Below are 15,386 nucleotides of genomic sequence, written 5' to 3' on the forward strand. Positions count from 1 at the left end.
ATCTTGCACGATACAAATATTTATTACTAAAAATAATAAAATATTTTAGAGAATCTTCTATATATATTAAGAATATTAAGATTCTATTAAGTGTTTAACATATAACATATTATAAATTATAGCTAATTTTATTAATTTTGTGATTTAATTTATTTTAATTATTAATTTAATTATCAAACTTATTGAATATATAAACTAAGATTCTGCTAAAAGTTTTATCACAAATTTTAGTTTGATTATATATAATACAAGATTTTTTTTAGTGTGTTCTGCCTGTTTTCCTAACGAATCTTTAACCATTGTTCTAACGAATCATCTTATGAAAGTTTTTATTAGAATCTTAATATATCTATAAAATAAACTCATCCACATGATTTAGAAACTTATAATAATTTTATATTGTTAATAGAATCTTATTACAATTTTAATATATAATTAAAGAATCATATAATATTCATCAAAAAAAAAGAATCATATAATAGAATTTAATATATAATAAATATATTGAATATTAAATAGCAGAAATCTAATGTCATTAGCGAATTACTTAGTAGAATCTTAATAACACTCATATGACACTTGATAGAATATTAATAAAATCTATAATGGAATCTTAATGTATTTATTAGTATGACATTTAGTAAAAGCTTATGTTTTCTAAATTTATAATTTAATTGATTCCAGTAAGTGCTTTATTAGAAGTTAGTATATTCATTATGATATGTGCAAAAATTCATGGTAATTGATTGATTTTTGGAAATGTATGTCACATTAATTGATACTAGAAAATAGAATTTTGGAAATGCCATAAATAAAAGATATGCAAATATTCACAAGATTTTGTCAAAGATTGTCCTTCTATTTGGATATATTCTGATTGCATTTAAAAAAGGAATACCGTACAATGTACGTAATTAATACTGGTTTTCTCAGTTTTCTTCATACGTAGGTTTTCTCTGGAACCTCACTCTATATATATATATATATATATATATATATATATATATATATATATATATATATATATATATAATAATATTTAATTGACTGTAATTATTAAAGGATAGACAGATAAAAAAACTCAATCGACATTATATTAAAAAATATTTGACCACCGGACTCAAAGGTTTACTTAAAAAATTTAATTCCGTCGTCAATCTATCTAGCTCGTTAATTATGATTCACCTTGTAAAATAGTTGGATTTTCACACACATATTTGCAATTACATAAATAAGATACAAATTAGGGAGAAATCACTTATATATTACATCATCAATCAACTATATGACATCACTTTCTCCACTTATGACGTCACTTACTTCAATTCTTCAATCCATCCTAGTCTCCTCGACACACTCGATCCTCACCAAGACTTCAAGCAAGTTTTGGACATATTATGGACAATCGAAGACCCCAAATTTTGGCCCACCTTAATTCCACTGTACCTAATCTCGGGATCCATTCTTAAGCCCACAACCCTTTCAATTCTTTTTAATTACATTGATTTGTATTTAGTTGTATTTTATTGGTTTGTATTAGAGTTTCTATTTGCACTACTAGAATTGCTGCCTACGACATCGGTGCTTAGACATCGGTTAGTCAGACGACCGAGGTTAACATCATTAAACATATCGGCTAAAAACCGATGTCTAAGGCCTTTTTTCTGGTAGTGTTGTGTGTCTTTTACATATATTAGAGTTTCCATTTTATTGGTCTATGATTAATAAAAATATAATTTTGTAGAATGAGGACTCCATGACTCCAAAGAGCTTAATGCGCTCTCTCACTCACTCTCTCTCTCTCTCTCTCTCTCTCTCTCTATATATATATATATATATATATATATATATATATATATATATATGTGTGTGTGTGTGTGTGTGTGTGCAATTGCTCAAATAGAAACTACTAAAATAAAAACTAAAATGGAAACCAAGAGAAACTATGCCTAAATGACCTCACTCACCCCCTATATGTCATCACCCACCTAGGGCCCACTCGCACCCCAATCAATCCACCCCGGGCCCGCTAGGGCCTCGCCAAGGCTTCTCACAGGCCCTGGACAGGCTCCAGATAGTCTTAAAGAGCCAAACCTTGGCCCCACCACGATCCCACTAGCCCCCGACCCGGCCCTATTAGACCCCACTTAGACCCCGTCTAGGCCCATCTTGGGGCACATCCCCGGTCCCAAAAGCCGCATCATTCTATTTAATCGCATTGGTTTCCATTTAGTTTCTATTCTAGTAGTTTCTATTAGAGTAGAACCATATATATATATATATATATATATATATATATATATATATATATAACAGATGGATAATGAAAAATAGTTGTCAAGATATTTTTTTAAATATAATAACAAATGGATAATGATAAACAGTTGGCAAGTATAAAAAATTGTACAATGGAAACAGTTGGCACGATAAATATGAACAAAATTTATTACCTAATAGCTGGCACAATCAATACGAACAAAATTTAATATATAATTTGAGGAGAATAAATAATGGACATGATTCTACATATCTTTGTCTCTCAGAAAAATATTTCTCCATCATTGTGCATGACTTGTGAAAGAATTTAAGATTTCTACGAGTGCTCTATGTATGTTTTTCTTCATCTGAGTTTAAAAAAAAATTTGGGGATCCCATTTGTAACATTAGAAGTGTTTGGAAAAATTATGGCAGCCATGATGATGACATCAACACACGAATAATTAGAAGGTGTGTATTTTTATCTCTTCGTCTTTTATTTTTCCCATTTCATATATTTTAGATACAATTTAGATTATATTAATCGGTGTTGATTCGTCTGATTTTTTTTTCTTACTCTTTTGGTTTGGATTTAGATTTAACCTAGTTAGTCAATCGCCAATGTTGAGTTTTGGATGGCAAAACAATATCATTCGATGAATATCCGACTTGTTCGGACCTAATTCGATATTGCCAATCCTAATATTTTGGATTTGAATTTGGATATTTTGTGTATTAAACCAAAATCAGATCCGAAATACGCTCCAAACATGATATTTTGGATTCGGATTTGGATCATCATTCATTTTATTTTATTTTCGCAAGATCATATAATAATATATATGTAGAAATTTGTTAAATATTAAAAAGCTACTCCTAATTTAATAAACATTACACATTTCTGGTTTTAGTAAAAATAACATCAGGTTTTTGTGAAAATGATGACTTAATTATTATTCTAATATGATTCGCTATGGGTATCCGGTCTCAAAATCTTTATAAGATATTTTATAGTATCTTCAAAAACTTTAGACCAAAAATAAATTTATTTCTTAATTATTTGTTTCAGTCAAACAATGAAGAAAGTGCTCCGTTAAAAATCAAGGTGGAAATCACTACAAATGAGCTATGAGGTAATATTCGTTTTTCCTTGGACACTTCACAACGACAACGTAGGTTGTCGTTTTGGTTTTGCTCTTTATAGTGTGTAACCATCTTTAAGGTAATTGCAACTGCAGCATGTGCTTTTGTCTAATACACAGGCCAAGGCAACCGATAAGGTGAACTCATGGATCAACTGGCTAACAAAACTCTTGAGTTCCACTTGCTCAAGGATGAATCAATTCCTCAAGTCCTTGACCCCAATATACAGAAATCATCCATTGAGATTATTGAAGCTATTTGATTTTCTCTTTTATGCATTGAAATCCATTGCTCAAGTTTTCTACCTCAGTTTGAAGCTTTATTAGTATTTGGATTAGCAATTCTCGTGGGTAATTTGATTAGCAATCTTCGCTGCTACCTCTGTGAGCATGCGGTCTCATGAAATCATATGTATACAGTATTTTTACACTTGTAATTATGGCTTCTTAGGCGAGGAACCGGCATAACAAATCTTCAAATTGTGCCAAGCTTCCTCGCATGTTTACTGTGAACAAGTTTAAAGCAAGACAAATTTACACTTCTTCATCATGAATCCAAGTCCATAGTACAATGCACATTACATAATATTCATCAATCCATGAAAACAGACTACAAATAATGCTTCTATATATGCATTTGACTTCCTTTACAAAACTCAAAAATACTGGACTTTAAGATCCTTAAAAAAGGCTTAGAATGTATACAAGCAACTCCCATCATCACTCCTGGCTGCTGGATCAAAATTTTCTGCACTTCGATCAGTACAGCCTTCTGGAATGGGAACGTTAACTTGTTGAGCTGCTTTGCCTGCATCAATTAATACATAAAAAGCTTTAGAACGTTACTAGATTATGATGAAGATTTTGCAGCAAAACCTCCTATAAGGGCTAAAGGGATCGAGGGTTCTCACCGTAGAAAGTTCCTCTGGCCATAGCGTCTCTGTTTGCGTCTCCAAGCGCAGCATCCTTCAAGTACTGGTCAGCTAATTGCACCCTCTTCACATTCTCCTGTTCCTGGACAAGCATCTGTCCATACTCTAGCAGCTTTTCAAGGCTCATCTTCGGTTGCTCAAAAGTTGGGGGTCCTTCCTTCGAGTTCACGAGTCTCTTCCCGATCTTCTCAATTCCTACACCATTGATCCACTTCCTCACCTCATCGTCGTACACTCTCGACCTTAAGGCACCAAAAAAGTCTGCACAACAACTTAAATTTCAATCAGAAACAATGTCAAATCACAAAGCTCTCACTACACTTTTTGATGATTTAAGATAAAACTACTTACCTATAGATTGACCGGGGAATGTGTCCACAAGCTTGATCACGTCTTCTTTAGGAACGTTATCAGTACGGAAGATGCCGTTGCAAACACCAATTCTGTCTTCTCTTGTTGGCGCCCAGTAGAACTTCTCCATACGCCCATCACGGATGAGAGGAGCATACAATGTTGAAAAGTCATTCCCGGTGACAATAATTGGCACCCGAGCATTCTCCTCCTTGTTGTACATCCCGGGGAGCTGGACATTTGTGGGATTATCAGCTATGTTCATAAGTGTTGCATTAACCATTTGGTTATTTACAGTGTATTGAGTTGTTCCCCCCATTCTACCCGCTCCAGCATCAAGATCGTTGATAAAGAGACAACACATTTTTCCCTTCTTAGTGATTATATCAGATGCCTCGCGGTACCTCTGTCTAATCAATTTTGCAGGCTCTCCAGCATTTCCGCTTTCCAATTCTCCAGCACTCATCATTATAGGGCTGCAGTTTCATCACCAAAAACATCATTATTCATCAAATAATCATCCAAATCTAAAATACAAAGCTCAAAATTGTGAATTAACTTACGTGATTCCCATCTTAGCAAACACAAGTTCACATTGGAAAGATTTTCCCTGACCTTTACCTCCCCAAATACCCAAAATCAGAGGAACCTAATGCACAATTCAGTCAAATAAATCATCTTTTTCGCCAATTTAAAAATCATTCAAACAAAAACGTGATTTATTTCAATATGAACCTTGATGTTGGGCAAGGTCATGAAGTTCTTGCATATATGAACAACAAGTTTATCCATGAAGGCCGGAGCGATGTATAAACCATCCATGTTGTTGTCCATGTACCTGTAGGATAAATCACCAACTTTCATCACAATCACAGAACAACATGACAGGATTTATAGACAATTTTAGATAAAAATTTACGTACGTTCGGAGACCAGTGCTCAAGTACTCATAAGAGCTCATGATGGCATCATGAGTTCCAGCACCACTGGGAGCCTGGAAGAGAGTGTCCACCATCCCCTTTCCTCTGGTGATATCTTGCTGATCATCAGATATGTCACTGACAAGCCCTCTCCATCTGTCTTTATCGGTCTGTTTCTTTTCATCGACATCGCCTGCAACAATCTTGAAACACCCTGGTGAAACTTTGGGGCTTGTAGACCTGGACTTCACCTTCTTCAAGCTGCTGCCCATGAAAGTCGAGCTTGGAACTAATGCTGCTCCAACTCCAGATCCATTTAAGTTCAGCTGTACCGTAAATTAATTTCAAAAGGTAAATAAAAAAAACAAAGGAAATCCGATCTTTCATATTTTTTTTCGTGATTATATCACTATTTTTCGTCATTCCTATTGTTTGGACAATAACGTTGTCTACTTAACCAACACTAAAAATTATTATCTATAAATACACCACTTAATCGACGTTTTAGGAGTTATTTAACTGACGATGAAAGTCCCGTTTATACTAATGATACAAGTTTAGTAGTAAGATTTTTCCGGACAGAGTTCAATTATCTTTTCACGATCTTTTTTTTTTGGTGTGTTTTTCAACAATAAATTGCTGTCATAGCTGAAAATCGAAAACTATAACCTTTTGCTAAACAAACTAGATACCCTGGATCAAGTGCATGTTAAACTACTTTTTACAATCCTAGTTAGCCAAAAGGACAAAGCAAGCTGAACCATGACAGATTTAAAGAAAGCTGATGCATGTATACGGGATCACGGGATCATGTTCCATGACAAACTATTTTCTATAAATATAACAGTAATAAAATGAACGATCATAATATTGCAAAAATAATTTAAATTTAAGCAAAAGGTGGTAGGTAAAAGCAAGCTGGCCTTACTTACCGGAGCTCGATTCACTGTTCCGACAGTTGCGACTGCGTTTGCCATCGATAGGGTGATGATCAAGAGCGAAAAACAGTTAGGTAGATGTTAATTTACAAGGTGGTTGTAATATTTCTTGATCGAATCATCATGAGTATTTATACTAGGTACCAACACTAAAAAACAGAGAAATTTTCGACAATATTTCATATTTTCCAAATTTGTAAGAACCACAGAATCAAGATTAGAAGAAGCCACGTGGCGAAAGATGATTGCATGAAGAAGTGAAAGCCATGCTCAAATAGAAATGTGAGGTTTGGGATAGAGGAACAAGAGGGTATGTTCTTGACAACCACAAAAATATGGGCTATATATAAACAACTTCTATCAATAATTGGCTTCTACATTGTTCTAAAGGAGTCTACATTTTTCTGCAACAGCATTCTACACTGTTCTTCTTTGTCCTTTTGGTGCACTTGCTTTATCTTCTTCGGCTTTTCTGGTGAGGAATTGATGGAAACATCAACAAACTAGAAAATGTGGGAGCCTGGAAACGTAAAGATTATCGTGGTAATGAATCATCTATAACCGGTATTTTAAAAATTCCTAGACATACTAGACCACTTGAGTAACCTTCTGGTAATTAATGGGAATTAATGGAAAAGATTATTCAGAACATTAACAGATTATTATATTTTTCTTTTTTTGAAACTTATAATTATACATTATTTTAATATAAGGTCACATGCTGACTATAGTTTTTACTCGGACACTAAAATAATAGGGATAAGTTATTTACAAGTGAAAAATAATTTTTATTTTTTTTATATTACAAATTATCAGATTTAAAAATTACTAATAATAAAATAAATTACTCCCTCCGTTTCAAATTAGATGTCCACTTTCAAAAAATCACACAGTTTAAGAAAAGTGTTTGTTCACAAATTAATTGCATTAAATGACCATAATATGTGGTTTGAGATTAATCTAGGAAATATAAATAAGAGATATGTGGAGTAGAATTGACTTTGAAAATTTAATTTTGCATTGAAAGTTGAAGTGGACAAGTAATTTGAAACTAAGTTTTTTTTTGAAAGTGGACATGTAAATTGAAACGGAGAGGGTATTAATAAGAAAATCCTTTATATTTGTGTAAAATCAAATTTAAAGTAAGTCATCCAAAAAAAAGAGAGGAAATTTTCAACTTCACAAATTGTAACTTATAAGTTAGAAATTGACTTGTAGATTTTTTTCACAAACATACAAATAAGCTAATTATAACTTTTAAATCCAGAAACACCAAACTTTGGTTGAAAACTCTCTAAGAAATACTGACGAAGAAAATAGAAACTTATACATTCTCTCGTACATAATTTCAAGATTCTGAGATTTTGCAAACTCACATTCTATTTAATAAAAAGAACAATGGAATAAACCAGAAAGGTTAGAAAAAAGGGGACAATGAAATCAAATAGATCAGCAGGGCAACCCCAGGTAGTTTGGGTTCGCAGAAGCAACACCGCTTCATATTCAAAGCCAGGAATACCCAGTGGACTAGAAACTTGTTTTTGACATCTATCATCTATCACCAATGAAAACATACAAGCAGAACGAAGAGTCATATTTCAAGCAACTTGCAAGAATTATAAAGACAGATCAACATAATTCCTGTTCGAAAGTTGATTCAAATCAATCTTCATACAATAAACAAATGTAGCCGCAATGCATAGTATACGGAGGTATGCAAACACTTACAATTACAGTGTATAACCCTGCAAATCTTTTTGGACTAAGCTATTTCGGCTAGCTCAAGCTGAACTCTTCATACATAGTTTCAGTCATTTGGACTATAAGAACCATTAGAGCTTATAGAGACCAAGGCTCACAATTTATATGATGGTTATCAACTTACTTATACATCTTCATTTTGTAATGCTAGAAGATCTGTGTACCACCTCAAAAATTTGGTCAGGGCAATATTACCTCCTTTTTTCATCCGTCCTATACTGGACATAATAGATCTGCCACCTTCAGCAATTTCACGTTTATGGCATCAATTATCCCTGGCAGAAGAAGCAATTTCACAGCCTTGAGAACTTCAAAAGACTTGTATTCATCAAGTTCCACTGTATCTATATTTGCACACATCTTCGCTTGATGCCCTTGTCATTGCACAGCGCAGGCTGAACAGTGTTTATCAAAATTGACCTTTACATCACTATGAAAATTATTTGAGAAGGAACTACGGCTTCTGAGACAAGCACTATACATATGCATCACAAATATCATTGTCTCTTGAAAACGAAAAAGTTCGATCATAAGGAAGCCAAAGAGTGTAAAACTAGTATCTGGAAAACAAAAAAAGGTTTAATCACAAGGATGCCAAATAGTGCAAACCTGGTATAGAAGCTTAAGGTTCATCTTGCGTTGAGTTCCCTGTACTTCACCTTGCGCTGAGAACGTTCATAAGTAACTCAGCAAGGTGATCTGAAACTTATGACATCGGAAATACCTTTAAAAATATGATAAACAGAACACTTTTAATGGCAGTTTAAGTGAACAAGATTTACAGTTTGCAGACAGAGGCCTCTCGTGACCATAATATCTTGAAAGGAACTCTAACCTGGGATGGTTCTGATCACACATCTGTAAACCTAGATGTGGAAAAACATACTAGTAGTGCTATGCCACCACAGTTTAAAATTCTTACATGAATACTCTACGAATTCATGAGGGTCTGCAGTTAGTTTTTAAGAGTTTACAAAATTAAAAAGATAATGTTTAATCAGTGTATACATTTATATGTTTGTTGGAACATAAAGGTACACCTTCAGGCAATGTATCTGTAAAAATTCCTAAAGGAAGAGATTTGGGGAGTGAACAGAAGGAAATCAACAATTGAAAAGGAATCCTGACACTATCAGAATGGTTAACCATCTTAAGCAAATAATTCCCCTACAACATATTCCCCTCTGACTGAGGACATGTGTCATACATACATTCATATATGATACTCTTCCCGGAAGTAGACCAGCTTGACACTGGCTTGACACATTTTCCGACTTAACAAAAGAACCAGCTATGTTTACTAATGCTATTAACATAGAGGAATATAATCTTTTCAAAATAAACATAAGAGGAATATACTAAAACTGATTGTACGGCATGCAAAGGCATTAAACTAATGTCCAACCCCTTTTCCTTGGACTGAATTCATTTTTAACACTTCCACAACCATTTATAAGTTTTGAAACTAGAACTGTGCCGTTCGTAAAAGCGCATAGCCACTTTGTAAACCAAATTAACTATATCCAGATGAGTAAAGAACCTATTGTCTTCTCACTGGGGCAATGAAATACTAAAAAGGCAAGGCTAATAAAGAAACAACTTTTTCTTATTAAGATTGAACTTTTCTCAGCAATAATGCATTTCACCAAAGAGATTGATACAACATAATATTATCAGACCCTACAGGAACTATCAAAAGTTTTGCCTCCTCTGAAACAGAGGTTTCATCTCTGTATCTGTATTTTCAGGGGAATATAGGAAGAAAGTACTTGTTGCCTAATTCAACCCATCAAATGCATAACTAAGAAATCTCACAAACTCCAAAAAGCTGGGTCTCAAGAACAGAAATGTCGATGCCTCGTGGAGCAGCTAGCTTCTGTATATTCAGAAAAAGGGGAAAAACAAAAAAGGAAGATCAATATACAATCAAGCAAGGACAAACCGAAAGAACTAAGTATAAAGAACTAACCCCTCCTGCAAACACCATGCTCTGGCATTCTGGAACATTTGCAACCATGGACTAGGACCTTTCTTCTTAACATCCCAATGCTTAGGATACCATGGAAACTGCCACATCAAGAAGCAACGCTCTGGATGAGGCATCATAGCAAGATGCCTCCCATCTGGCGAACAAATAGCCGCCACACCCAAGGGAGATCCATTAAGATTAAAAGGATATACTTCGGTTGTATTTCCTTGATCATCGCAATATCTTACAGGAGCCAATTTTGAGTTAAGCACACTTTCCTGAACACCATTATCAGGGAAATATGCTCGTCCCTCACCATGAGCTGCCCACACACCTAGCGTGCTGCCCTCCATTCCTCTCAACATTATAGCAGGCGAGTCTTGTATTTTAACACTTGTAAACCGGCATTCAAATCGCCCAGACTCATTGTGTACAAATCTAGGCTGTGATGGATCTCCACCTGTGCCATGAACACCTCCAACTTCAGGTCCTGGAACCCATCCTAACAATGCCATCAGCTGGCACCCGTTGCATACTCCAAGACTAAATGTATCAGGGCGATTGTAAAACTCTTGGAACTGATTTAAAAGAGGCTGATTAAACCGTATAGAAGCTGACCATCCTTTAGCTGAATCAAGCACATCTGCATAGCTAAAACCTCCAACAAACACAATCCCACGAAATTTACCAAGTGAAATGGCCCCATTAAGTAGATCAGACATTGTAACATCCCATGGTTCAAATCCAGCTGCATAGAATGCTGCAGACATCTCCCGGTCACCATTGCTTCCTTCCTCTCGGATCACGGCTACTTTTGGTTTTGAAGTGGCAGTCATATATTTCTCATCAGTAGCTGTGGGGGTGAAGGACAATGACCATGAAGGTTCTTGTCGATTCTTCAGTCCATCCTTCTCCGAGTCCACGCAAGAAGCCAACCTTTGGAGCTTTTCCAGCTGGAAACTAGTTTCTTCCCACATGTCCCGAAGAGTAGAGGTTTTCTCACTTAAATGACTCGCCCCATTAACCATTAGTTCCACCACAGGTTCTGCAGTTACGTGTCCGATGATATCAGCAGAAACGCCAAAACCAGCTAGCTTGCCCACAACCTTATCCAAATTATGCTTGCTAACCTCAAGAACAAGACCAAGCTCTTCTGCAAAAAATGTTTCAAACAGGCTATTGGAATGTGATGCCAAGTCCAAGCACACACCACAATTCCCAGCAAATGCCATCTCAAGGAGACAGACAATCAACCCTCCATCACTGATATCATGACCAGCAGAGATCAGTTCATCCTCAAGAAGGTCTTGTACTCCTTCAAAAGCACGTTTAAGGTAAGAAACATCATCAAGATCTGGACAATCATCCCCAACTTGGTCAAAGACCTGTGCAAGGGCAGATCCACCTAAACGCCGCTTCCCCTTTGCCAAATCAATATGAAGTAGTATACCATCATCTCCCAGCTTCAGATCTGGAGTCACGGTTTTAGTTATATCAGGACAAGTGACATAAGCACTGATAACGAGATTTCCTGGAGCTTTGACTACTTCTCCAGATACATGTGCTGCCATGGAAAGACTATCTTTCCCCCCATCAATTGCAATTCCAAGTTCAATCATAGCTTCTGAAAGAGCAATGGCAGCATCATACATAGCTGCTCCTTCACCATCTAATTTCGCAGCATACATCCAGTTCCCACTTGCTTTAACATCAGAAAGAGATGTAACCTTTGCCCAAACAAGATTTGTCAGTGCTTCTCCAACAGCAAGTCGTGCCATGGCCTTGGGATCCAGAAGACCTTTAATTGGCTGCTCCCCTATAGAGCAAGCGCCACCAGTAAAGTCAGTATATGTTTGGGCAATAACAGCAACATCGGCTAAAGTAATTTGTAAAGGACCGACTGTTTGCTGCTGTGCCACAAGACCTGTTACACACCTATCAACTTTAGTTGTCAAGAAACGCTTTGAACCGACTGAAGGAAGCCTTAATATCCTTTTCAGAGTATCCATTATTGTGATTCCGGGAGCAATATCTAGTGGCTCTAGTGCATTAGAAACGCGATGGAACTCAAAAGTTTTTTGTGGCATGTCACCCAATACTTTTTCAAGCTCAAGATCCACAGCAGGGGGTGGCGGAGGTAGACCACTTGAGCGGCACTTTTCAACGGCTACACTATCAACCAAAACAACACGCCCTTCACCACTTATTGTACCAATAACAGCCATAGAGACCCTTTCTCTTTCACAAATTGACTGCAATAGACTGCGGCTTTCAGGCTTCACCAGTATTGCATCTTGCTCCTGATATTCTGCACCCCATATCTCCAATACAGACATGGTATGATCACCGACAACAATTGCCCTTATATCAATCTCCGCACCCTTTGGATATATGATTTCTTTGACAACATTACAGTTTCCACCTGCACCCTGGTCATGAATGCTGATAATAGGATTGTTCCCTCCCATTTCAATACAAGCACGGACAACCCGGTACAATTTTTGTGACATTTCTGCATCTCCACGCTGTACAGCATTAAAATCAAGCTCTGCATCATTCTGGCCACTAACCATACTCGAAGCGGCACCACCTCCCATTCCTATACGATAGGCTGGTCCACCAAGCTTCACAACCAACATTCCCACATCAGGCTCTCCCTTGGTGATATGACTATGATCAATCTGCCCAATGCCTGCACTAAACATTATAGGCTTCAACCATTCCCTCCGTTCCCCGTTTGAGAGTCTCATTCCAAAAGTTCTTAAATAACCTTGAATCATTGGCTCGCCAAATTTGTTTCCGTAATCAGATGCGCCATTACTTGCGTCAATTAGTATCTGCAAGGGCGGTGCCAAGTTTGATGGATATGTGAACGACTGATCTTCCCAAGGAGCATAAGATCCCTCAATATACAAGTTTCCTACACAGTACCCAGATGTAGAAGCAACTACAAATGAACCACTTCCAGTTGCATGGGTGTCCCTAATTCGACCCCCTGCACCTGTCTCTGCCCCAGGGTATGGTGCCACTGCACATGGGAAATTGTGTGTCTCGGCTGTGAATAAGATATCCAGGACACGGCTAATAGAACTCAACGGGCAAGTTGAACCAGGCTGCTCTGGTCGCAAATGACTCACTTGAAACCCAGCAATTGCACTTGAATTATCCTTGAAACCGATGACAGAATTATTTGGGTTTGCTTTCAATGTGCTCTTAACAATTTGCATCAGAGTACTATCCATGGGCTGACCATCTATGACAATTTTTCCAGTAAAAAACCAGTGCCTGCTATGCTCACTATTAGACTGAGCAATATCAAACAACTCAACATTCGATGGATTCCGCTTAATGTCGTCCTGAAAAAGCTTTGTGTAATACTGCAAATCTTGTTCATCAAAAGCCAAACCCATTTCCACATTAATTTCTTCTAAAGCTTTCCTCCCCTTCTCCATAACCGGTATATAACGAACCTCTTCCGGGAGTACACTCGTCTCAAATGATCTCAATCTCTGAGTGTAAACACATTCTGTCATTCGATCATGAACCATCGCAGCAATTTCATTAATTTGACTTTCAGACAATGTTCCCCTTCCTCCCTTAACATACAACAAGTACCTCCTCGACCGTTCCATTCTATTCACTTCCGTCAATCCACATGCTTGACAAATCGATACAGCATTAGCAGACCATGCTGTGGTAAAAGACAACCGCGGACCAACTTCAATCATCACACTCCCCAATCCTTCCTCCACCTCATCAAGAAAACTCTCTGTCCCCAAATTCTCCGGCTCAAAAGTCTCCTGTAAAAGCCATCTAAGCACAGAAAGTTTCTCAGTTGACAGCGGTGAACTAATCCCAATATTAAAACACTGCTCAGTCTTCAACCCAACTATCTGATTCGAAACCTTAGTCTGAAACGACTTAAGTAACTCATCATTAGCACTATCTTGAACCAACGGAACCCGGAAAAAATGAATCACATTCCCAACAGAACTCGAAACTTCACTCAATTTATCAACAACAGAGCTACCCACATCACCAGAAACAACAGCTCTCACAGAAAAGACTCTATCTTTACACACTCTTAGTGGTTTAACTTTATTCTTAAAACTTCCCCAAAGCAAACAATTAGTCTGCTTTGGTGAATATCTGGGCAACAACAATTTTTGCCTACAAGAACCCTGTACCAACAAAACCCATATCACACACTCAATTTCAACACCAAAAATCACAACTTTAATTGACAAACACAAAAAATAAATAAAATAAATTGATGGGTCATCAAAAAATACATAATACAAGACAAAAAATTATACACGCACCTGTAAAAACTCAGCTGCTGAAATTTCTAAAGAAGCGGCCATTAGCTAACCAAGCTGCAAAAAACATTAAACATATGTTATTTGCAGAAGCTAATGAATGTCATATACATACATAAACATACACATATAGATACACACACAGAAGGAGAAAGACTGACCTTTGAGAGTGTGCTGGGTGAGCTTGTGGAGAGTGGGCTGACAGAATGTCAAAAACCCTAACTTTAGTTTTATGTTTCGAGAGCTATTGTGTTTTGTTTGAATTATATTTGTCTTAGAATTGACTGATTGTGCCGTAAAAATAATAAGAGGTGCTTATTTAAAGTGGAAAAGGGAGTAAAGTTATTCCTTTTTTATACGGTTCTTCTCGTATCTGAATTTTAGATAATCAAATTCATGCCGAAGAGGGAACATTCATGCCATATTAAAACTAATAAATCTATCCATATTACGTTATATTATTGCAACCGCAATGTATTGATTGGTATAATATTTTAGTTAACAGGGTACCCGGCCCGTTATAAATCTTAAAACTGTGACTCCGATTTTATAATGATTTTTTATTTTTTATATCGAAATTGTCACTCAAGCTCTACAACAATTTTTTACACCAACTAATTTAAATATATAAGTGATTTTTTAATTATTTATAATTATATCATCATTTAGTGTTACAAAAACTCAGTTCAACTTCACTTCCACGGCAACTCTAACTCAACGGACTCTGCAGCGATTTTTTATATCAATTAATTCTAGACATATAAATATTTTTTAAAACTATTTATAATTAATTATTTA

General features: G+C 36.2%; 2 protein-coding genes and 1 long non-coding RNA gene across 4 annotated transcripts; 1 reads left to right on the forward strand and 2 right to left on the reverse strand.

The window, feature by feature from the left end:
- Nucleotides 1-2,534: 2,534 nt before the first annotated feature.
- On the forward strand, nt 2,535-3,948 carry LOC108210621 (uncharacterized). Of its 2 annotated transcripts, none has more exons than XR_001804880.2 (3): nt 2,535-2,727; nt 3,326-3,389; nt 3,495-3,948. It is a non-coding gene; the product is annotated as an uncharacterized LOC108210621 (long non-coding RNA). The 2 variants fall into 2 exon arrangements; XR_010290102.1 differs by having other exon boundaries at nt 3,519-3,948.
- On the reverse strand, nt 3,916-6,840 carry LOC108210620 (ribulose bisphosphate carboxylase/oxygenase activase, chloroplastic). The gene is made up of 7 exons (XM_017381985.2): nt 6,534-6,840; nt 5,605-5,927; nt 5,417-5,519; nt 5,245-5,330; nt 4,682-5,157; nt 4,310-4,591; nt 3,916-4,206 (listed from the first exon to the last, which is right to left on the reverse strand). The coding sequence occupies exons 1-7, from the start codon at nt 6,576-6,578 to the stop codon at nt 4,091-4,093; spliced, it is 1,431 nt and encodes a 476-aa protein (XP_017237474.1). The 5' UTR covers nt 6,579-6,840; the 3' UTR covers nt 3,916-4,090.
- Nucleotides 6,841-9,885: 3,045 nt separating this feature from the next.
- On the reverse strand, nt 9,886-14,882 carry LOC108214233 (probable phosphoribosylformylglycinamidine synthase, chloroplastic/mitochondrial). Its single transcript, XM_017386111.2, has 4 exons — nt 14,750-14,882; nt 14,592-14,645; nt 10,270-14,450; nt 9,886-10,176 (listed from the first exon to the last, which is right to left on the reverse strand). Exons 2-4 carry the CDS (start codon nt 14,631-14,633, stop codon nt 10,170-10,172), a joined length of 4,230 nt encoding a protein of 1,409 aa, XP_017241600.1. The 5' UTR covers nt 14,634-14,645; nt 14,750-14,882; the 3' UTR covers nt 9,886-10,169.
- Between the last annotated feature and the right edge of the window lie 504 nt (nt 14,883-15,386).

Source organism: Daucus carota, chromosome 3 (genome assembly GCF_001625215.2).
Source record: "Daucus carota subsp. sativus chromosome 3, DH1 v3.0, whole genome shotgun sequence".
Taxonomy (NCBI): domain Eukaryota; kingdom Viridiplantae; phylum Streptophyta; class Magnoliopsida; order Apiales; family Apiaceae; genus Daucus; species Daucus carota.